Source organism: Nelumbo lutea, chromosome 4, assembly GCF_056320005.1.
Source record: "Nelumbo lutea isolate HS-2025 chromosome 4, American lotus-T2T, whole genome shotgun sequence".
Classification (NCBI taxonomy): domain Eukaryota; kingdom Viridiplantae; phylum Streptophyta; class Magnoliopsida; order Proteales; family Nelumbonaceae; genus Nelumbo; species Nelumbo lutea.
Window position 1 is genome coordinate 37522688 of NC_142687.1, and position 24683 is coordinate 37547370.

Consider the following 24683-nt stretch of genomic DNA (forward strand, 5'->3'; position numbering starts at 1 on the left):
AGGTTCATCCATGAAAATAATGGAGGGCTTGGCTATGAGTTCAATAGCTATAGTAAGATGCTTTCTTTGTTGCATTGAGAGTCCAATAACACCTGGAATGCCAATCAAGGCATCCTTCAGATTGTTTAATTCAACCAGTTCCATCACCTCCCTTACAAAAATCGACATAATAAATTTGAAGCTTTTGTTTAATTGAACCTCTAAGCCATATGATAGAGTTTATCTTGGAGACTGAAATACTGCTGAAAAATATAGATAACCTACTAAATATGTGACACATAGAAGAATTTTGGTCAAACAGATACTTCTGAATCAACCACCCTTAGTTAATTTGTTCAACTCCTTTTCAGACATCTGGATTTCTTGCCAACTTCCTTACCCAATCATTTCTCTGAACATGGATTAAACTAATTGTCTCTCCTTGAGCACACTTACTCTGACATATAACAGATCTCTGATAGTGTCCAATGGCCTTGTAGGAAGCTGGCCAACTTGTGATGCAATTGGATTTACATCTTCCCCATTAAACCTTCTAGAATATCAAATAGAACCTATCTGTAAGTCTTGGTGTAGTTAAATGGTATAAAAGTAATTAATGATTACTGATTTGATCAAGGACAAGTTTTGAACTATAAAATTAATGGTTTGGACTTGCAGGGTGTTGTTGAGAGTGTTCTGGAACGCAGTACACATGTGCAGCTAGCAGATGGATCAATTGTTCAAATTGATGATCCATGTAGGCAACTATTATTGTTACGACTAATAGAAATGAGTTCAAAGGGATTGTGTTGCTTGGGTTTGGCATATAAGGATGACTTAGGAGAGTTCTCAGACTACTATGAAGAGAGCCATCCTGCACACAAGAAGCTGCTTGGTCCTGTTAACTACTACTCCATTGAAGGTAACCTAGTTTTTGTAGGGGTTGTTGCTCTTAGAGTGAGTGCTTCTAGAACATTAGTTTGGATTAGTTGCCAATAGCAATATTGTAAATGTTGATTCTATTTTCTGATTGGAAAATAGTGGTACTGCTTGGTATTTCATTTATTCATGACACGTGTGCAAATTTGTATATGTAGTAGATTAGGAAAGGTTGGCCATGTTGATTTCTTTGGTGTATACTTTCATTTGAGCAATCAGTGATCTTCAGAGATATATATCTCTTCTCCAAAAACAATCAGAAGATAAAGCCACTCAGTCTAGTGAAAGATCAAGTAATTTGGCTAAAATAAGTGAAGCTTGTTTGAAACTTACCAAAGAAGAAGAAGAAGAAGAAGAAGAGATCTTGGAATCTTGAAGCCCTTAACTGTGGCAGAACAGATCTTGGTACAACATCACATGCATAACCAATTTCTGAACCCAACACCCATTTCAGAAACCAAAATGTTAAAATTCTTTCTTTTGTGTTCTCAGTTGCCACTGGGGCCGTGTCTGGTTTGTAAAAAAGTAGGATGCACTCAAATCAGTCCCCTTTAAAACTTCAAAAAGCAAATACACCACAAGTTATTTGAAGAGAAAATTGAATTTGATATTTCATTTTGATATTGATGTCTTCATGCAGCAATAAAAAAAAAAAAAGAAAACTTGATTTAGATAAAGACCAATTAGACAATGACAAAGATAAGAAAACTTAACAATCCAAAAAATTCATTAAAGAACTCCACTATGTCTATTATCTTATTTGTTTAATCTTCTCCACTAATACTGTCAGATTCATCATCTTCATCATTTCCTTCACCCAGCTCAGTGTCATCCTCATCATTGGTGTCATCTTCATTACTAGTACTCCACTCGATGTCTTCTTCGTAGCTATCATCGGACCCAACATCATCATCATGATCGCTACCAAGCTCAATATCATTAATGTTCACATCCCCTCCCACATTAGATGGTAAAGGTGCATCAACTATTAGCCTGTCTACATTTTCCCTGGACCAACTATCAACATCATCATCATCACCTATAGAGTCTTCAATAGATTGATTGTCACAAGGTTGACTCTGCAAGTAATTCTCAACATCATCCATTGGTAATTCCTCATGCATATAAAACAAGTCTCTAGGTTTTGTCCTAATAACAATATGCCAATTTGTATCGATGGGATCTTGAACATAGAACACTTGTTCAACTTGAGATGCAAACAGAAAGGGTTCTTCTGACAAATGTTGATCAGTATTGGAAAAGTCGTATTAAGTTCACAAGAGTGAACCCCAATTCATCTGTCTTGATTCCTCTACCTTAGGATAAAACATCTACCCAATTGTATTTGAACATTACAACCTTCTATCCTCCATTATAGTCTAATTCAATGATATCAGTTAAGGCACCATAATAAACTACATCCCCAGAAATAGGATTTATATCGTTTGCACTTGAAAAGCTTGATGTCTTGGCAACTAAAACAACCCTACTGTTTTGTGTTATTCTTTTCTTCTCTCGATCCTCTATATGGAACCTAAAACCATTTATAATATAACCCTTGAATCTCCTCACAACCCTATTTGGACCTCTTGCAAGCGATCCTATTTCCTTTGACACTTGCTCACCACGTCGATGCAACTGATCAACCTATTTAGATACAAGATGAATTAATTCAAACATTTGATCTATGTACAAAGTAACATGGTAAAACATAAAACATTTACATAGTCCCTAAACCATGCATGAAATGTGTTATTATGAATGCATTCTACTTCCCTTGGTCGTACATGACGGAACTGCTACTTAATTACTTTCATGTGTTCCCTACATATAAATAACTATGAATAATTAGACTAAGGCTATATTTTCTTGTAACTTGACAAAATGAACAAGATGTGACATCTTACTCATAGAAGGGCTGAAGTGATTCATAATTAAATAACACATCGGTGATCCTGTATTAATGAAGCATTATCTAGTTCATCTACCTCAGCCTTCCCTAGAGCACGACCTCTTTGTAAAAAGATAGATGGTTGTCCTTGAACAACAAGATTGCTTTGGTCGTCATTGTGAAAGGCCAATTTAATCTTGGTTCTACACCATTTAAATACCTTGAGCAGAATGTCAAACACTCTTTTGCCAAATATCCTTCTGCAATTGAACACTCAGGCTGACTTCTATTATGCACGTAAGATTTCAACGAGAGTAAGTACCTACAATTGCAAAATGTGATTAGTTCGGAAATGAGTCATCCCTTGGTGGATATTATATAATTATTAAAATAATAACACACACCTTTCAAAGGGATACATCCAATGATACTGTACAGGACCAGCAATCCTCACCTCGTTAATTAAGTGTATGGGATAATACATCATTACATAAAAAAAAAATGCTGGTGGAAAAATCTTCTCCAAATGGTCAAGTGTAAGTATAATCTGAGATTCTAGTCGATTGAACTCTTTTATATGCCCGACTTTTGAACACAACCCTCTAAAGAAATGGCACAGTTCAATCAAAACTGAGCTTACATTTTTAGGCAATATTCTCCTAATGGCCAAGGGAAGAAGTTGCTGCATCAAGATATGACAATCATGGCTTTTAAGCCCTGAAATATTGTGCTCTTTCACTGAAATGCTAGATGAATATCCATCAAGGACTTTGACATCCCGTAACACCGTGCAAAAGACTTCTTTCTCACTTGGTGTCACTGTAAAGCATGCTAGAGACAAATACAACTTTCCGCTTGGAGAAGGTATTGGGTGAAGTGATTGTCTTATACCCATATCCTGTAGATCGAGCCTTTGCATTATCCTTTGTTTTGTCCTTTATATTCAACAATGTAGCAACAATACCATTACACACATTCTGTGAAAACCTTATTTAGTCCTAGGTTACAATAAGAGAAGAAGGAGAAGAAGAAGAAGAAAGGTTGGGCCAATAGAGAAAAATCAGTCCTCTCTATTCAACCCACTTGTATTTATCTCCAATAACATAGTTACAAGAAAGACCATATTATCTCTCATAAGTGATGAAACACATAATTTAAATAAAACGGATCTTTCACTCTCAAATAAATAAACCCAAATGACCAAAATACCCCTATTTTATGTACCCTAATAGGCTCTTGGTGTGTTCCATGCGATGATTTTCATGGTAATGGACCAATGAATTAGAGGGCAAAATAATCACAATTGAATGTGAGAATTTGAGAGGCGTACCTGTGAACACTGGTGCTAGGGTGGCGGTTGAGGTAGAAAGTTGGAAGTGTCTGCGAGGAACAAGGTTGATTGGTCCGTACCACAATGGTCCACCGGGAATATAGTGGCAGCCATCTGAATCTGTGAATTAGCAGCAAGTTGATTCAGCTGGCTCTACGGGAGGGGGTGCTCCAAGGACTGGTCTTTTGTAGGCAACCATGAGAGATGTGGCAATGTAACTACTGTTTGTGACAAGACCCTTTCCGGTGGGATGCAATGGCCAAACATTTGTTTATTGCGGACTGCCAGCAACATGTTGGATGGCATGTCCATATGGTAAGTTTTCGGTCTACCACGACGCCTTTTCCCTGCCATGAGATTCATGATACCTAGACCACCGATCGAGTTTAAATGGCTTGGCTCAACTGCATGCAAGCAGGCAGAGGGGAGCCATGCCCCCCCCTGCCTTGAAAATCCTTATACTAGTTATTTAAATTTCACATCTATTTTATCCTTTTTTTATTTTTTGGCCCCCCTGTCCATATTATTACATTTTGGCCCCTCTCAATAAAAAATCTTGGTTCCACTCTTGCATGCAGAGACCGAATCTGCTCTTCACACCTGGCGCCTCACTAACACTTCACACACACTCATCTTTCCTACATACTAATGAATATTCACGGAAAATATTCCTAATACACAGTAGATATACCCGTGAGGCGCCGATTTGTGAGGATGCATGGTATAGTAGCGTTGTGTTGCCAACCAAAGTGCAACGCAAGGCAAAAGGGCACCCTATTATAATTTAGTTGTCTCAAACTCGGTCTCATTTTCTTGGTAGGCCGGGGCCAGGTATCGATCAATGGCGGCTATCCTAGTTTGGCTGGGAAACTTTGGTGGCACGTGGCAAAATTCCTTAGCCCAAGCCCATGCTAAAATTCCTTAACGGCTGGTCCAGAACTTGCCACCCAAACCTTACGAGCATCATTACGTTATTTCGACATTTCGGCTAAATAGGTCCCCTCGGAAGCCCGGAAGTCCAAAAATCGGAACCGACATAAACTGTGTTCTTAGTGGGTAGCTCTTTCCTTGAGTCTCTGAATCAGAGCTGATTGAGGGATTGATCTGCAGATTCTGCATTTGTGACTCGACGCATTCTGTTTGTTTCTCTGTTGACATTGCGATACAATGAGAAGGGCTCAGAGTCTGGCCTCTTATGTAGTCGGACGAGCCCTGGTTCCAGCCCATGAAGCCTGGGGCGCCACCTCCTCTTCCTCTGCCACTGCAGGCGTTCAACACAGGCTTCTCCAGGCGTCTCTGTACAACAGTAGTAGCAACTCATCTGGTCCCTCGAGGTTGTTGTCGCAAAGCATAGCCGCCTGCCTCGGGCGATCCACTCGAGCCATATCTCTCGGCCTTGCCGGAGCTGTCTCATTCTCTGTCGCTGCTTCTACAGTCGTACCGGAGGTGTACGCCAAAGAACAACTCTCATCTGGGTTCCGTCCCAAGGACGTTGTCCTTTACCAATATGAAGCTTGCCCTTTCTGCAACAAGGTCAAAGGTACTTCCTTTTCTTCCACCATCAACTGCCATTCATGTTATTTCGTTGAAGTCATGAATTGTTATGCATGCGCCGTGACAATGGAATAATAGGGCAAAGCTATTTTTACCTTCTTTTTCAGGGTTTTTTTATTAAGTAATTTTGGTTGTATAACTTCAAGCATTATATTGTCTCGGTAGGAATTAATGGCGCTTTGCTACATATATGTTATCAATAAGTAAATGTTGTATTTTCCAATACGACCAGGAATCATGGGTTGACACTTGAGTAGTAAATAGATGGTGAATTTATATCCATGGTAATATGATCTCTAACCGTTTGATTGAAGTGCACATAGAGGAGTTAGGGGCTACATGTATAGAGAATTGGAATGAATTTAGTAATTTAACATTCACTGGATTTTAGCTATGAAGTGCGGAGGGTGCTGACATAAATGCCTTAATGTAATATATGTAGGTTGGCAATTTCCTTTTTAGCAGCTTTAAAAAATTTTTCTTTTTGTTAATTGGATTATCAGTTCTTTGGTAATGTTTCCTTTTCTTTTTTACTTTCTTCCAGCATTTTTGGACTATCACGACATACCATACAAAGTTGTGGAAGTGAACCCCCTCAATAAGAAAGAGATCAAATGGTCGGATTATAAGAAGGTGCCCATATTGACAGTTGATAGCGAGCAGCTGGTTGATTCATCAGGTTTTGCTTTGTATTTCCCTTCCCTTTTACTTCTTTCTTACCCAAACTTTGATTCTTTGATTTTTGGTAGGAATTTAGATGGTAATACAGTTTATATTTCCAAGGTTTTATTTAATCAGTTTTGGCTTTCCAAGGTATCAGGCAGAAAGCTCAGTAAAAGCACATTCAATTTTTATCAATAACACATTCAGATCTAAAGATTTGTTTTTCTTTTGCCATAATGCCATTGCCTCTAAAACTTGATGTTGATGTTTGTGCAGATATAATTGACAAATTGGCCCATAAGATTGACCCCCAGAAGTCTGTTAGTTCTCTTCCTGATGACGATGAAGAGAAAAAATGGTGCAGGTGTGGTTCTTCTGTTTCTTCAGGGTGAAAATTGCTTAGAGTTTTATAGAAATAGAACTTACTCTTTTTCTCAGAGTCTATCCCTACAATTTGTAGTCATTTAATGTTCACATTTGGAAACTGAGAGTGGTTATGACTTAAACCTTCTAAATGCTTTTAGTTGATAAATATAAACTCATTTCATGTTTTTTGGGTGCACTTCATATTTTTTAGTAACATTACCAATCAATGGCTCTGATTGGGTTTACTCTTTCCACTGTGTGTTTAAGTGTTTTTTGAAGCTTATCATTTAAGGTCTAAACAATAAACCTAACACCTTATGACACTGGGAAGCTGATAATTCATGTTTCCACAATGCAGGTGGGTTGATAATCACTTGGTGCATATCTTGTCACCAAATATATACAGGACTACTTCTGAGGCCCTTGAGTCCTTTGACTATATCACAAGCAATGGTAAGAAAAATATCATGGTCTTATGGTCCTTGTTTCTCAGATGATACTGCAAAAGGGCTTTGTGTTTTCCTTTTCTTCTTATTTCTGCTGTCTCCGTGATATATCTCACAAATTAAAAGATGTATCAGTAAACATTCAAAATTGTAGAAAATAATGTTCAGGTTGTTCCACTCTTCGGAGATGCTTATTTTGTTTTTGACACTATGCCAAGGAGTTTGAATTATTACTGAATAGAAGCATGATTCAGTGAGTGAACCCATTAAATGGAATATCTTTGTTGGAAAAAAATTACATAATTAAATGAAATTATTAGTTTGCAATACAATAAGCTTTTGATCAGTTATGTGCTAATTTGGTTCATAGCAAGGGAGAGATTGAGGAAGATACCATCCATAGAATTAGAGTATGCTGGGAAAAATGGAGGGCTGAAGGAAAAATCTATTGAAAAGTTGTAACGCCAGCTATGCTGTATGGAGCAAAGTGTTGGGCAGTCAAGAGACAACATGTCCAAAAGATGTGTGCAGCAAAAATGTGTATGCTGAGATAGATGAGTGGAAAAAATAGAAGGGATAAGATCAGAAATAAAGTCATATTCCAAGGAACCTAGGAGTAGCTCCAATAGGTGATAAAATGATAGAAAGTAGACTTGGATGATTTGGTTACATGCACAGAACACCATCAATATCACTTGTAAGAAGAAGTGGTTTGTTGCTAGCTGAAGGGGCTAGAAGGGCTAGGGGTAGACTAAAAAGGACATGGATAGTAGTAAAATGATTTAAGCGCCAATTATTTAACGATGGATATGGCATTAAATAGTGCGAAATGGCAAAATAGGATTCATATACCAGCCCCCAGATAGTTGGGATAAGGCTTGGATGATGATGATGATGATGTTCTGATTTTTATTTTTTTGATTGGAAACACTTCATTAATACAGCTTAAGCATAACTTTCTAGAATTAAGTACAAATGTCAACCCCTAAACAGGTGTTGAGCCCCCAGTAATCTTTCTTACAAAACTACCCATAACATTCTATCCCTCATAGTCCCTTGTTTAGCCAACGTGTCAACTAAACCATTAGTTGATCTCCTTGTCCATTTGAAGCACGCACCAATCTCCCTTGTTGTGTTGAGGATTTCCCTTATGGGCTGTCTATAAATCTAGGCTCCCAACTTACCAGATTGCAGCCACTCAATCAACAATTTAGAGACTTCCTTTATCTCAATTTGGTGTAGCCTCAACTGTTTGGCATACCTTACACCTTGAAGCAAGGCCATCACCTTTCCTCTCAAGTCTCAATGAGTCCCCCACTCCTATTGGCCCTGAAAACATAGCCATGATTCTGCCACTTTCATGTCTGAATACTCCTCCTATACCTGAAGGGCCCAAGTTACCTCTAGAACTCCTGTCAAAGTTCAGTTTCACTCTTTGTTGTGTTGGTGGGGACTATAATTCCTGCATAGTCGGTTTTATGGAAGTTGTAGATGCCACCACTTCCCAATTCCTGCTGAGAAGTCTTCAAACAAATCTAAAGTTTTCAACCATTGAATAGTCATAATGGTTATTCTTTCTACAATTTCCTCCTTGGATTTCTCCATTCCTTTAAAGATCCTATTGTTCCTTTCTTCCCAAACTGATCATAAGATAGCTGCTCTTGTGGCTCTCCACATTAATCTTCCACGTCTCTTCAGTTTCCTAAAAAAGCTTGGGTTAAAAAGGCTTGCCACGTCCGGGGTAGGTGTCCACTTGCAACCAAAGATAGAAGAGAACCATGCCCAAATAAAGCACACAAATGGATAAGAAATCAATAGGTGTGTGGTTGTCTCACTAGAGACCAAACAAAGGCTACAAACAGGGGGTGATAAGCATAAATTTGACCTTTTTCTTTGCAACATATCTAGACTATTGATTTTTTTGGAGATCCACCTCCTAACAAAAAGCCTGAATTTTTGAGGGTACAAGCCGACACCAAACCTCCTTTGAAGGAAAGCTCCTTGTAGGGTTTGTTGACTGAATTAGGACATCAAAGGAGGAAGAAGTGAACACGTTAGATGGAGAAGGTTTCCAAATTCTACTGTCCAAAAAAGATTGATCCAGATAGGTTGACCCTAAAAGGTTAACTAATTCATCCACCATTGCCAATTTCCAACTTCCTTAGACCTCTCCTCAAACTTAGGTCCCAAGAATTATCAATAAAAATTGAAGAGATCACTTTTCTTTTATTTTTTGATAGTGAATAAATACTACGGAACCTTTCACTAAGGGGAACCTCTCCAACCCAAATATCTTCCCAAAACAACACTTTGTTTCCTACATAGGCATCAAATTTGAAGGAAGGATGGAAGGTAATATACCATGAATAGCTTTCCAAGGAGAGCATCAGGAAACCCTAGGGTCAACTCTTGCATCCCAATCATTGTCTGTCAATCCTTGAATACTAATAATCACTCTATGACGAAGTTTGTCCTATTACAATGACAATCTCCATAACCATTTCCCCAAGAATGTTGTGTTTCTTAGCCTAATATTTCCTATTCCTAGGCCTCCATCTCTACTTCTAGAAACCACCTCCCACTTCACTAGATGGTCTTTTTTGGTGTCTCTTGGTTCCCAAAGGAAGTCCCTCATAATCTTCTCTAGCTTGTTTGCCACTTTCTTCGGTATTCTAAAGGTAGATAGGAAGTACATTGGTAAGTTAGCCAAAGTTGACTTTATTAGGGTTATCCTACCTCCCAAAGAAATGTAGTTTCTCTTCCAATTCGCAAGTCTCTTTGTAAATCTCTCAATCACTAGGTACTAGAAACCATTTGTATTTGGATTTCCTCCCGATGGCAGTCCTAAATGTTGCAATGGCCAATCCCCTACTCCACACCCAAGAGTCCAGCTAGCAAAGTCACCTTTTCACTCCCTAAATTTACTCCTGCCACACAATTCTTTCCCCATTTAATTTTAAGGTTGGAGATCCTTTCAAATTTATGGACTATCATCCTTTTTTGGTTCATAAGTTCTGCTTTCCCCTCACAAAACAAGATAATATCATCTACAAACTGTAGATGTGCAACCACCACTTCATCCCTTCCAACTCTCCAGCCTCTAAACATATTGTTAGCATTTGCCCTTATGATTAATTCACTCAGCACATCAGTTACCAGAGTAAAAGGGAAGGGGGAGAGAGGGTCTCCTTGTCTAAGGCCCCTTTTGGCAGGAAAAAAATCTCTTGCTACTCCAATTACCAGAATTGAGAAGTGACATGAAGAAATGCAACCCTTCACCCATTTACACCATCTTGCTCCAAAACCCCTCCACTTAAGAATACCCAACAGAAACTCCCAGTCTACGATGTCATAAGCCTTTTCTAAGTCCAACTTACAAACCAGTCCCTTTTGCTTCTTCCTTCTTCTAAACTCTACACATTCATTGGCAATGACAATTTGATCCATTATTTGTCTCCCAAACACAAAAGCCCCTTGATTTGGAGAAATCATCGAGGGGAGTACATATTTTATTCTTAGGGCTAAAACCTTGGAAAATGATTTTCCACATGCTTCCTATTAGACTTATGGGCCTAAAGTCCTTCGGTTGGATTGCATCCACTTTCTTTGGTATCAAAGCGATGAAAGTTGCATTTGCACCTAAGTTAAATTTGCTCCTCTCATAGAATTCATCAATTTGGTTGCCGCCTTTTCTTGAAAACCTTTTTTTTTCTTATTTAATTGGAGAATAATTGGTGGGTTCCTGTAACTCCTTTGTCTCGTCGGTGAAGGGTATTTTGTCTGAAGTTTTGATGGAGCGTAGAATCTCTTACAATAGATTAGGTGGAGGGAAGCGAAGATGGGAAGCCTCCAACTTGTACCGCAGACTGGAGATGGAAGGAGGGGCTAGGTGCAATCTTTCTTACAATGAAGTGGTGGCTACGGGGATTTGGCATGCTCGTGGGGGGTCGGAGGTGAAGTGGGTTAATGGTAAAAGGGTGGTTGCTACAGATCCTCAGGGGGTGACTGCGAGAAGAGAGTTTTTGAGGAACTGCTTGGTGGGCAGGTTCCGTTAGGGGGAGGAGATTAGGGAGGTAGAGAGGTGGGAAAACAGATTCTAGTGGGAGGTGGGGTGTGTGAGAGTGAAGAAAATGGTGGACAGACTTTTTTCTCTTTATCTATCTGTCGAGAGCTAGTGCAGAATGGGTTCTAAGGCAAGGTCCTTGGTAGTTGGGGAGGAACCCCTTTTTGCTGGACTGGTGGGGGGCGAGTGCGGGGTGTCATTACCCTGACCCATTTGAAGTTAGAGAGGACCTAGAGTCATGTTGGATTAGGGTTTTCGGCCTTCCACCCTTGCTCTGGTGCCCAAGTGTCATAAGGGCTATAGGGAATGCTTGCGGGGGTTTCATAGAGACGGATGATTCCCTGTTGGAGATTGCGACCTATGAGTGGGTAAGAACGAAGATCCACAAGGTTGATAAATCGGAGTGGTGCTGTTCTTACATCCTGTTTTTTGATAAATCGGATGCCCATGTCAATCCCTGGAAATCAATCCCCTTTCTCCGTGTTGTTCTCCACTTTGTCTCCCTTTCCTCTCACCCAAGAGTCTATGGTTGTGTTTGTTTTGTTCAACACTTGGGGCCTAGAGTAGACAAGCTAGATGCTCGGGCTACGAAGTGTATTTTTCTTTGCTATTCAAGGACTCAAAAAGGGTACAAGTGTTATAACCCTAAGTTTCATAATTTGTTTGTGTGCCCTGATGTCACCTTCTTTGAATCAGTTCCTTTTTTCTCCAATGTCGGGGTCTCTTCTTCTCCCTCTGTGGTTTCTCTTCTTGTTCCGGTTGTGGACCCCCTTCCCGTAGCTCCCACTCCTACTACAGATGCACATCATGTGCCGGTTACTACAGAGAGGCCGCCAATTACTCAAGTGTATACTAGTAGAAGTGCTTCGGCTCCTCCTCCACTTCAGCACCCGTCAATAGATCCTGCTACTGCTCCTTCTCCCTCAGATCTTCATGTCCCTATTGCTTTGCGGAAAGGTAAGCGTACTTGTACTTCTCATCCCATTTCAGACTATGTTTCCATTGCTCACCTTTCTGCTTCTCATTGCAAGTTTATATCATTACTCTCATCGGTTCCCATTCCCAAGACTGTATAGGAAGCCCTTGCCTCTCCAGGGTGGCGGCAAGCCATGGAAGAAGAACTCTCTGCTCTACAACATAATCATACGTGGGAACTCATCACCCTTCCTCTTGGTAAGCACACTGTTGGGTGTAAATGGGTCTATACAGTGAAGCATCTTCCTGATGGCAGTGTGGAACGATTGAAGGCACGGTTAGTGGCCAAGGGCTATTCTCAGTTATATGGTGTGGACTATATGGAGACATTCTCTCCTGTGGCTAAAATTGGTTCAGTTCGGGTGTTGATCTCATTGGCTACTATGTATGATTGGCCTCTCCTACAACTTGACATCAAAAATGCCTTCCTATATGGTGATCTTGTTGAGGAGGTGTATATGGAGCAACCACCAGGGTTTGTTGCTCAGGGGGAGGCTGGTAAGGTGTGCAGGTTCAAAAAGGCAATCTATGGACTGAAACAATCTCCTCGTGCATGGTTCGGAAGGTTCAGTGAAGTGGTGAAGGCCTTCGGGATGAAACAGTGTCAGGTTGATCATTCTGTGTTTAGCTATAACTCAAAAGATGGAAAAATCTTGCTAGTCATGTATGTGGATGATATTGTCATAATTGGAAGTGACAACAATGGAATTGACTGGCTGAAAAAATTCTTACAAGGCCACTTCAATACGAAAGATCTGGGGAAGCTAAAGTATTTCTTAGGAATAGAAGTTGCAAGGTCAAAACAGGGGATCAACCTATGTCAGAGGAAATATGTTCTTGATCTACTTGAAGAAACAGGGTTGTTAGGTGCTAAATCAGCAGAGACTCCTAAGGAACTCAATGCCAAGTTAAGTGTGGATGCAGGTGAAGAGTTTGATGATCCTGGAAGATACAGAAGGTTGGTGGGAAAGTTGAACTACCTGAACATTACCCGACCAGATATATCATTTGTTGTGAGTGTGGTGAGTCAGTTTATGCAACATCCCTGGGTTCCTCACTGGGAAGCTATTCTGAGAATTGTTAGGTACCTAAAGGGTGCTCCAGGTCATGGTTTGTTATACCAAAAGGAGGACCTCTTGAGATAGTAGGGTGCACAGATGCTGATTGGGCTGGCTCTATATCAGACAAGAGGTCAACCATAGGGTATTGTACCATCCTAGGTGGCAATCTTGTAACTTGGAAGAGCAAGAAGCAAACAGTGGTGGCAAGAAGTAGTGCAGAAGCAGAGTACAGGGCTATGGCCCATACCACATGTGAACTAGTATGGATGAAGAACCTACTACAGGAGATGGGTTTCTCAATTGACAAACCCATGAAACTATACTGTGATAACCAAGCTGCTGTTCACATCTCATCCAATCCTGTTTTCTATGAAAGAACTGAACATATTGAGGTGGATTGTCACTTTGTGAGAGAGAAAGTGATAAGTGGGGTAATAACTACATCTCATGTGAGCTCAGGAAATCAGTGGGCAGATATCTTCACAAAAGGATTGTCTCGGGGGAAGATTAGATTACATTTGTAACAAGCTGGGACTATATGATATATACTCTCCAGCTTGAGGGGGAGTGTTATAATGCTCGAGTCAGGGGTATTTTGGTCATTCTGGTGTATTTTATTAAAAGTGAAATGTCTATTGTATCTGAGTTTAAGTTATGTGTCCCATCTTCTATGAGGGACAAAATTGTCTTTCTTGTAACTCAAGTTTTTCATGAATAAAAGTCAAGTGGGTCGGCTAGGAGAGGGACTTTCGAACATCCTCTCTTCTAGTCTGGCCGAACACTCTTCTCCTCTCCTTCTTCTTCATTCTCTTTTCTTTCTTCTTCTCTACTTTGACCTAGAAAAAACTAGGGTTTGTTCACAAATGTCACTTTCTGGGGACAAGAGAAGCTCGGGTGGGAGAAGATTGAGAGATATGGTGCAATTTGCTGATTTTATCAACAGATTTGAACTTCAAGATTTACCCCTTCATGGCAACAGGTTTACTTGGACCAATAATCAAGACCTTTCCTACTCTGGTGAGACTTGATTGGTTTTTGGTTACTTCTAACTAGGAAGATATTTCCCCAGAGTTCAAGCAGATTGCCCTTCCAAGACCAGTGTAAGACCATATTCCTATTTAGCTGGCTTGTGGTGTTAGAGTGAGAGCAAAAGTTCCTTTCAAATTAGAGAATGCTTGGTTTGAGGACGATTCTCTTGTTCCTTTGTTGAAGTCTATTTGGGAGGATCTACAGGTGGAGGGTACCAGTTCATTCATCTTAGCAAAGAAATTGGAGGCCATTAAAGCAAGACTAAAGATTTAGAAATTAGAGAAAAGTTTGAGTCTAGATACTAAGAAGAAGGCTCTCCTGATTACCATAAAGGAGATTGACACAGCTGAAGAATTAGGCCCTATTGCTTAGGAGCTCAGATTGAAAAGATTCCAAGCTAAGTTGAAGTTTGACAAATTGGCAATGGCAGAAGAAATTAACTGGAGGCAAAGAGTCAAAGTGGCTTGGCTGAAAGAGGGGGATAGGAATACACATTATTTCCACAAAATGGCAAATGCCAAAGCTAGAGCTTCTATAATTACCAGGCTAGAGGGAGAGGGTAGGGTGGGTATTACTGAGACTGATATGAAGCTTGTGGTAACTAGCTTTTACAAGAAGCAGTATAAGGAATCTTGGTCCTTCAGACCTTTTCCTAGATCCCTTTCTTTTAATCAGTTGAGTGATGAGCAGTCTTCATTCATTGAGAGACCTTTTTCTGAGGAGGAAATTAAAGAAGCTATCAAGTTGTTGGCTGATGAGAAGTCTCCAAGGTCTGATGGTCTTACAAACCTTTTCTACATTAAATGTTAGGATGTGGTGAGACAGGATATCCTGAATGTTTTCCAGGACTTTTTTGAGAGGGGCTCATTGCAGAGAAGTCTGAACACTACCTTTATTACCCTCATTCCAAAGATTGAGGATGCAGTGAATATTAAGGATTTCAGGCCGATTAGTCTATTGCATAGCTTCTACAAAATCCTAGCTAAAGTTCTTGCTGAAAGATTGAAAGCAATTCTTGGTAGTGTTATCTCAAATAACCAAAGTGCTTTTATTCTAGGTAGGCAGATGCTGGATTCAGTTCTTATTGCAAATGAGCTCATTCATTCCAGGAAAAAAGAAGGTTCTCTGGGTTTGATTTGTAAACTTGATATTGAGAAGGCCTATGATCGTGTTAACTGGAGATGTGTAGACCTTGTGCTTCTTCAGATGAATTTTGGGAAGAAATGGAGGAATAGGATTACAGTCTGTATCTCTTCCCCAAAGTTCTCAATCTTGGTAAATGGACAGTCTATAGGTTTATTTGATAATTCCAGGGGTCTTAGGCAGGGAGACCCTCTATCTCCTCTCCTATTTATATGTGTTATGGAGATCCTCACTCTTTTCTGTAAGAAGGCTGATGTGTCAGGGGAATGGGAAGGTTTTGCAATGGTGCCGGGGGGGAGAGAAAGTGAATATTCTTCAATTTGCAGATGATACATTATGTTTTGTGGAGGTGTCCCCCTCTCAGGTGGAGTTAATCCTTGGGATTCTCTCTTGTTTGAAGTGATTACAAGTCTGAAAGTTAATTGGAATAAGAGCCAAATTATCCCAATTGGACAAGTATACAATTTAGCTAAGTGTGCTGGTATTCTGGCTTGTCAGATTGCATCCCTTCCAGTCAAATATTTGGGTCTCCTGCTTGGGTGAGTGGTGGTTCCTCTGCTATCTGGGACCCAATTATTGAGAGATTGGAAAGGAAGCTGGCTTCTTGGAAGGCTAAATATCTATCTTTTGGGGGGAGGGTGACTCTAATTAAGAGTACCCTCTCCAATCTGCCTACCTACTTTCTATCTTTGTTTTCCATTACTAGGAAGATTGCAAATCAGATTGAAAAGATTCAAAGGAATTTTCTTTGGAGAGGATGGGAGGAGGAGACAAAAGTGCACTTGGTGAGTTGGGATCAAGTCTATCTCCCCAAATCTAAAGGGGGGTTAGGTATTAGGAAGCTGAAACAATTTAACTCTGCCCTTCTATGTAAATGGATTTGGAGATTTTCTGTAGAACCTGATGCTTGGTGGAGGTCTCTTATTGCCAGCAAAAATGGTGTGAGTTGGGGAAATTGGAGAACTAGGGATCCCCCTCCTAACTGGGGCATCTCTCTGTGGAAAGGGATAATGAAGCATTTTACAGATCTGGCCAGGGGGATCTCAATCAGGGCTGCTGGTAATGGTAATAGGATCAAAATCTGGAAGGACTCTTGGTGTACTGATGCTCCTCTTGCTGAGTCCTTTTCACTCCTCTTCCAGTGTGCTTCAGACCAAGAGGCTTCAGTTGCTGAGTGCTATAGTACTTCTGGTGGTTCAGTTCTTTGGACTCCTCCTTTCCGAAGAAATCTCTTTGATTGGGAGGTGGATGAGGCAGTGAATCTCCTGACCTGTCTCCAGTTTCAAGAGTTGGATTATAGCTTGGAGGATAAGTGGCTTCGGAAGTGGAATTCTGGTGGGATGTTTTCAGTTAAATCTTTGGCTGCTATGCTTTGTAGGAGGGGTGTTCCTGATTTCCCAGTTCAGCAAGTGTGGAATCCCATTAGTCCGACTAAAGCCAGCTTCCTGGTTTGGACTATGGCTCTTAACAAATGATTTTCCAAGGAGAACCTTGTGAGCAGGGGAATTTAGATTTCGGACCTATCTTGCAGCTTTTGTGGGTGCAGTGCTGAATTTACTGATCATTTGTGTATTCACTGCCCATTCTCTGCTCAGCTGTGGAACCACTTCCTCAGCTCCTTGAATGTTTGTTGGGTGATGCCGAGGTCGGTAAAAGAGCTGTTATGCGGCTGGCATATTGTGGGCTTGAGCAAGAAAAAGAAGACTTTATGGAAGATGATTCCAAGTGCTGTAATTTGGTGTATCTGGACCGAGAGGAATAGAAGGGTGTTCAGTAATAAGTTTCTAAGTCTAGAGGACTTTACTCAGAAGTTGGTGGGCAAGTTGATTTCTTGGTTGTCTGTGGTGGCAGATTTTAGAAACTGTAATGTGTCAGATGTACTTTTTTCTTTGTCTTAATGGCCTATGTAATTGCTGAATAGATCAGTCTGCCTGTTCAGGGGCTGATCTCAGCCTCTGGTGTGTATTTCTTTCTCAATAAATATTACTTTACCTTTTCCAAAAAAAGAAAAAGTCACACCTAATTATCTCCTAACAATCTTGATAGAAAGCCATCGTAAAACCATCAGGTCCTGGGGCTTAAGATTTTGATCTCTTCATCGAGAAGATTGCACTTTTCACTTGTTGAACCTCAAATTTCTTTTCCAAGGAATTCAGCAACTCTCTATTTCCATCCCTCCATTCCAAGCCCTCTAAATCTTCTCTTGAACTCCTCAGGCCCTCATAGAGTGTTTTGAAATGATTCACAAAGGCTTGACCTATGTCCTCATCTCTTGTTAATACTTACCCATTCCATTCCAATTTCAGCACTGAGTTTTCTCTACTTCCCATTTTCCAACACTAGTAGACATGTACGTGCATTTGCATGTGGCAGTATCTCTAAGACAAACTTATTTATAATTCATGGGCAATTTCTGAACGGTTATAACTTATAAGTGGGTAGTTTCTGAACAGTTATGAGTGGGCAGTTTCTGAAGTGAGAGTAAAGGATATATATACCCTCTTTATGCCCATTGTGTGCTTAGATAAAAGCGGTAGAAAACGTCCAATGAAAATTCCAGAAAAAAGAGGAATTCACTCTTTTATAGGTAGTATACATATGGAAAAAAAATGGTATTTCCATCCCCTTCCCTAAGCCATTTGACATCTAGATTTTTGTCTCCAAGTAACCTCCTCTTTTCTTAGAAAGCCTTCCAGATCCTTTTTCAACCTCCATCTCTCTTTCCTTTCTTTTGAACTCAAACTTCTATTAGCTTCCTCACCACCTAGCTCCTCTAGTCTATTGAGAATTTCCCATTTCCTTTCTTCAATCTTTCAAAGAATCTCTTTATTCCAAACCTTAATTCTTGTTTTCATCAATTTTAATTTCTTATAGAATCTATAACCCTTCCATCTAAATTCCACTTGATCTTCCTTCCACCACTCTTTCACCTTTGGCAAGAAATCAAGGTGCAGTAGCCACATATTCTCAAATTTGAAAGGACAAGGGCCACCCCCACCCTCTCTTGGGCCAGACTTATTGGGCAATGGCTTGAAACATGTCTTGGCAATGGTGTAACTACTCATCCCCACCATGCCACTTCCCAATTAGTTGTGAACTGGAATCTATCTAACTTACAACAAGTGGGAACCTCTTGCAAATTTGACCAAGTATAATTTGCCCCTTGAATAGGTAAGTCCTGCAACTCAAAGGTCTCTATGAAGAGATTAAACTCCCTCATACTCATCGTAATCCGGTGATGTTCTAATTTGGTTACAATGTTTTGAAAGGCATTTGAGGTGTATGCCTGGAGGTGTACTCAAAATACTCTGAGGCATAAGCTGGAGATGTGGATACCTTTGAAGTAGGTAGGAATGGCAACGAGGCGAGGCAGGGCCATGTTTTGCCTACTTTGTACCCGGCCCTAAATTCAAATTCCCTACCTGTCCCCGCCTCGAACCCCAACGAGGCTAAAAATCCTAACCCCATCCCATCCCCACAGGGAATGGAGATCCCCGACTTTGCCCTGCCCGCCACGATCATTCTTACTCGTATACTTATTAATTTATTAATTTTTTATTTTTTGAAACATGCCTAGAACTATTTTATATTATGTAATATAATATAGTATGATATATTATATATATGCTTTATAATATAGTTGGGCGGGGTGGACAAATACCGTCCCCGCCCTGTCCCTGACCCTAGAGTTTCGGGCTTTCCCTAAACCCCGATCAGTGGTCAAAAAGCACGCCCCGATCGGGGTGGGGCGGAGCCCCACAGGGACAAGTGAAATTGGAATCTCTAGAAGTAGGGTTGTTCATTCAGTCAATTTGGTTCGGAAATAGAACCTAACCGACATTTCAGTTAGGTCATTTTCATGAACCAAACCAAACCAAATTAGACTTGAAACCAGACTGAACCAGATTTAAATCAGTTCTGTTTGGTTTTAATTCGGTTAGTTAAAATATAAATGTATTTTATATTTATGTCAATGATTATTATTAAAATATATCAACATTTATAATTAAAATACATATTATATATTATTAATATAAATACTAATGTTAATATATATTAATGTTGATATTAATATGGATTTTTATAATTAAATATAAATATATATATATTTATCTGGTTAATTCGGTTTTCGGTTCAGTTTGGTTGAATTTTTTTCTCAAACCGAACCGAAAACTGAAATTTCCAAAATCTTAAAACTAGACTGAACTGAAAACTGAAATAACCAAACCAAATTGGTTTATTCGGTTTGGTTTTTGGTTTGATAACCAAATTTGAACACCCCTACTCCGAAGCATATGCCTTTGATACCTCCTCCTCTTGAGGAGGTTTATACCTCCTTTTTTGATTAGTAGAGGTTTTTGCCTCCTTGCACTCAAGAGGCTTACACCTCTTGCGTTTTGAACAGCGTCTCATGCCTCTAGGTAGTGGAACACCTCAAATCATGCTTCTGTGTGTTAAAACATTGTCTGGTTAAATGACTGTTATGTTGGAATAGGACATTTTTTATTTGAGTTAAATAATCTGTGTTAAACTGATTTTTTTTTAGACTTGTGGAATCTGCATGAAGCATCTGCATCTGAGACTCGAGTTGTGCACATCTGAGTCTTGGTACTTCAGGGTTACCTCTTAGGACATGGTAGTTGTGATCTCTGTTATTGCTGTCAATATTTTAAGCCTGCTTGTGAATCTTTGGCTATTTCGTTTTAGCTATTGTAAGTTCATTCATTCATTTTTTGTTTGTGTTTATCTCTAATTATTTAAAATAATATAGTATATGCTTTCATATTTTTTATCCATGTTGTGTCAAGTATTTGTAATGGAACAATGTTGACTGGTGGTATGTGAAACAGAAATGGGGCACACAAATGAAAATGGAGAAGAGTTTCTTTAAGTTTTCTTACAATAAGTGGTGCCCCAGAACTGAGTTGCCACAAACAAGGGGTGAAACTAGTCAAAGGTTGCACTCATTACTTGAAAAAATAATAGCTGTAACTCCCTATCCTAGCCTATCTAGTCTAACTTTTTATGTTTGCAAAACAAAGATAACAAACAACATGCTTAGTATCATTTTTTATTGTATATTTGCAACTCATATTAATTTGTTTATTGGATAGCATCATTGTCTTGAATTTAGAACATATCTTTTTTTTTTTTAATTTTTCTGGTTGCACATTGAATTTAGAACATATCTTTTTTTTTTTTTTTTTCTGGTTGGCTAGTCAGTGCAATTAGTGCCTAGGCACTGACTAGTCATTGCACTGAGTAGAGAGGCCAAAACGACTAGTAACCACTTCACTGCATTGATAGCACTGATTTAGAGTAGTAGTTAGTAATATATTGAAGTCTTCCCTACTGGTCCAGTTAACAGCTGGAGCTATTATGGGACCAATATAGTCTGAAGGAAATTGGCTCTTTAGGGTTGATATCTTCCATTATGGTGTGGAGACCTCTCACTTTTTTTTTTTTTTTGATAAATCCAGAATGGGGCTACACTTTGTCTGCATTATGGTTTGCTTTATATGCTTGAAATCTGTTCAAGATTACCAATTACTCCAGACTTCCTGCATTATCAACATTATAAATCTATTGACTATGTGAATCTTCTTCATCTTTTGCATTCCATAGGATACATAGCTAAACTGAGGGATTGGATTTGTTACCTGGAGATACAGGATGGGTCTTATCAGCCTTCAGAATAATTGTTTTAGCTATTCTGCTTTGCCATACCCCTCCATCTGGGACTCTGTTTTCTGTTGAGTTGCAGTTCCTCAACTCTTTCCTGCTACTACAACATATGTTACTTCAGTCTTCTCTATGTCCTTTAAAAGCCTTTAACTTGTTGAAGCCATTGGTACGCTAAAACCACCTTAAACAACATTATAATTCTATTCAATGCAAGCCTAGGTTCACAAGAAGGCACTCATTAGAAAGAATGGTATGGTATGCAAAGAAAATGCCAGGCACTCCTCAAGAAGCTATAGGCAAGTACAAACTTCCTAACCCAACAGATCCAACGAATGCAATCAATCCTTAGTACTGTCACCTGTTCATCTAATGTCAGCCTACATTTATTTGATCTACATTTGCTTTTACCTGCCCAATATTCCTTCTGCCAGGCTGTTTTTGTCGCATTGCTGCAATATGGCATGACAAAGCACTGTAAGGCTTATTTTTGTTTTATGCACTTGTCAGAAAATGTGCAAATCCTTAAAGAGGGGGTGGGGGAGAGAAGTTTTTGGAAAAATTTCTTTGATTTTATAATTTGAAGAGGCCTTGATTGCCACATGGTCTGGGACTCCAGGAGAGGCCAACTGGGCAGGGTTGTCTGATTTCTTTTCTTTTCATTTTTTTTTTTCTGTTAGTGGAGATAGTTTTTTGATGGTTAAGTCAGACTGGTTGGCCACTCAGCAATGGTAGTTAGTATATGTGAATCCTATCGTAAATCATAAGATTATTTCTACTTTTCACAAACTTGTCAATAATTAAATATGCATATGCTAAAAGATTAAATATATATATATATATATATTAGAAAAGTGTTATTTTAAGTCATACTTACCATATATGTATGTACCTAAAACAATAGAGCTTACCACTTATGCAATAGAAGTCTAAGATGATGTAATCTAGTTTGGCTTGAAACTCAAATTATCCGCATACAATGGCTCTTTATCCAACACATGATAGAAAATAAACTCAATATATCTTAAATAACATAAATATATCAGTTTCTAGTAAGGTCTTTAAAGCAAGTCATCCTTGACAAAACAAAATGAAAAAGCAGAGAACTAATTTTTAATTGATTTGATTTGGACCACAATGAATTGTATAAATCGTATGATTTATGAATCAAACTGTAGGATTTAAACAAAAAATCATAAGATTTTTGCAGAAAAGGATTCAGACATAAGATTTGAATCGGAACTCTTGGGATTCATGATTCAAATCATGAATCTATCATAAATCGTATGATTTTAACAACATTGGTATAAGGTGAAAATGACATGGCATGGGGTCTCTTTCCTATTAGTCCAAAATAACCTGCACTCTGAAGTGCTCCATTTTGGGGTTCTACCATCCCAGTCAGACAATTGTGACAATACCATTTGTCATATGTTGTGAGGTTGTTGTGTATTTATTGATGTACTTGATGAAAGATCCTTAGCATACATTAAGAAGAATGTTTTTGTTGTGTATCGTGCATATCATACACCAAGCTAATTAGACTATTTGCTAATACTTGAGTTTGACAATTAAAAAAAAAGACTAATTGCTTTAATGTTGCCCATCACATGCAGGAAATTTCAGCTTCACAGAAAGATTGTCAGTTAAATATGCAGGAGCTGCAGCTATGTACTTTGTTTCTAAGAATCTGAAGAAGAAATATAACATAACTGATGAACGTGCAGCATTATATGAAGCTGCTGAAACATGGGTGGATGCTTTAGATGGCCGGGATTTTCTTGGTATGTGTACTTAATCTCACCATTTAGTTTTTCTGTTGGGATGCAGATAAATACAAAAATCTTCTTGCTCTAGATCCAGCTTAGTTAACCTGGGTGTTCCTCATGCCTACAGGGGGTTCCAAACCTAATTTAGCAGATCTTGCCGTCTTTGGTGTCCTAAGACCCATCAGACACTTGAGGTCAGGTAGAGATATGATGGAGAATACACGCATTGGTGATTGGTATACAAAAATGGAAGAAACTGTTGGAGAGTCTTCAAGGATAAATGCCTGATTAGAGAATCTTCCCATTGCATCCATGGCTGTCATTTGTTCCAACTTTGAGTAGCATTAATGGTGTCCTCTTAAGAACCCCAGAACAGGGGAATAAAGAAATTTTGTTCTCTCTCCCTCTCTCTGTCTCTCTCTCTCTCTCTCTCTCTCTCTCTCTCCCCCCCCCCCCTCAATAAAACAAATGTTTCGATCGATTGATTGAGGTAATGTTTTTCCTAGATATGTTTTAAGTTGTGCTATAACAATTTATTACTCGACAATATGTTCTAACTTGTTTGAATTTCTTACGTTATGTTTTGGGACATAAGTGGTTGGTGGAATAAATATTTATTCAATAAGTATTTTTAAGTATTTTAATTATTTATTAATGTTTGGGAGTTTTTTTTACCAACCCCTTAGTTAACTTAAAATAAGTATTTATTTGTGTTAAAGTGTTTGGTGTATTTATTTTTGTGAAAATGATAATTATAGCCCTAACTATATGTGTTTGGTGATAAATAAAAAAAAAACGAAAAAGAAAGAAAAAAAAAGAGAGAATATGGGGTAAGATTGAACTTGAAAGGGAGAGAAACAGCACATTTGTCGCAACTGCAGGCATGAAGATGTTTTGGAAATAATGTACAGTTTTAGGGACACTTTTACCCCTGTTAGTTCAACTAAGTCTTGTTTATTTTTTAAGTACTTAAAAATAAGTTCTTATTTTGGGCTTATTGGGAAAACGCAACTAAGTATTTATTCAAATAATTGGAATAATACGAGTATTCCTATCATTAAGAACATAACAACTGATATGGTTTTGACTCTTGGGGTCTATTTGATTGCTGATGAGAAAATGGAATGTTTCCGAATAATTCCCTCTTTTTAGCGTTTGTTTGTAAGAATACAGTGTTTTGGGACGAAAAAATCGTGGGATGCGGGATCTCAAAAACAGGCAAGCGGGTTTTATGCGACTTCATTGAGAAAAGGAAAATAAAGATTCTCTTGAGAAAACTTATCGGGCTTGTCAGAGCTGAGCCTCGAGGGAATGTCTCCATCGACCTTTACATGTCCCAGCGGTCGGATCTCTAGCATTTGCTCCGTTAGTCTCGTTGAAAGTTAAAGACTAGGTCGGTGAATAGCTTGCTTCAGTGATTCTTTTTTTTGGGAAAATGACGGTTCAGCCCAGGGTCTAGGGTAGGTGAATAAATCAATATTTTATTAACTTTGGTTGTTAATACCTTTCGTGCAGATCAATCTGTGAATAAATCAATATTTTTTTTATTTATGCTGTTTTTCCTACTTTCTTGTATATACTGTATGTTTTGTAGATTTGTGTTTTTTTTTTTCTTTCAATTTATATTTACTGATCTGCATTCTTTTTTTTCTTTATTTTCTAATTTATAGTGAAGATCGATTTGCTTTTGTTTATTGTAAATCTGTGAGAACCTATATGGATTGATTACCTTTATCATTTGTAATTGTATTAGGCTTATTGATACTCAAAAACAAGTATAATATATGGACTTG

At 38.9% G+C, this 24683-nt stretch overlaps 1 protein-coding gene across 1 annotated transcript; it reads left to right on the plus strand.

Moving 5' to 3' along the window:
• Positions 1 to 4953: 4953 nt before the first annotated feature.
• LOC148855251 (uncharacterized) lies at positions 4954 to 23528 on the plus strand. The gene is made up of 6 exons (XM_088986342.1): positions 4954 to 5679; positions 6238 to 6372; positions 6633 to 6720; positions 7081 to 7175; positions 22738 to 22905; positions 23018 to 23528. The coding sequence occupies exons 1-6, from the start codon at positions 5307 to 5309 to the stop codon at positions 23176 to 23178; spliced, it is 1020 nt and encodes a 339-aa protein (XP_088842468.1). The 5' UTR covers positions 4954 to 5306; the 3' UTR covers positions 23179 to 23528.
• The last annotated feature ends 1155 nt before the right edge of the window (positions 23529 to 24683 follow it).

Coding starts and splice junctions, on each gene's coding strand:
- LOC148855251 (XM_088986342.1), top strand. CDS start 5,307: ATGAGAAGGGCTCAGAGTCTGGCCTCTTATGTAGTCGGACGAGCCCTG. Junction 6,721..7,080: donor GAAGAGAAAAAATGGTGCAG/GTGTGGTTCTTC, acceptor TCCACAATGCAG/GTGGGTTGATAATCACTTGG. Junction 22,906..23,017: donor AGATGGCCGGGATTTTCTTG/GTATGTGTACTT, acceptor TCATGCCTACAG/GGGGTTCCAAACCTAATTTA.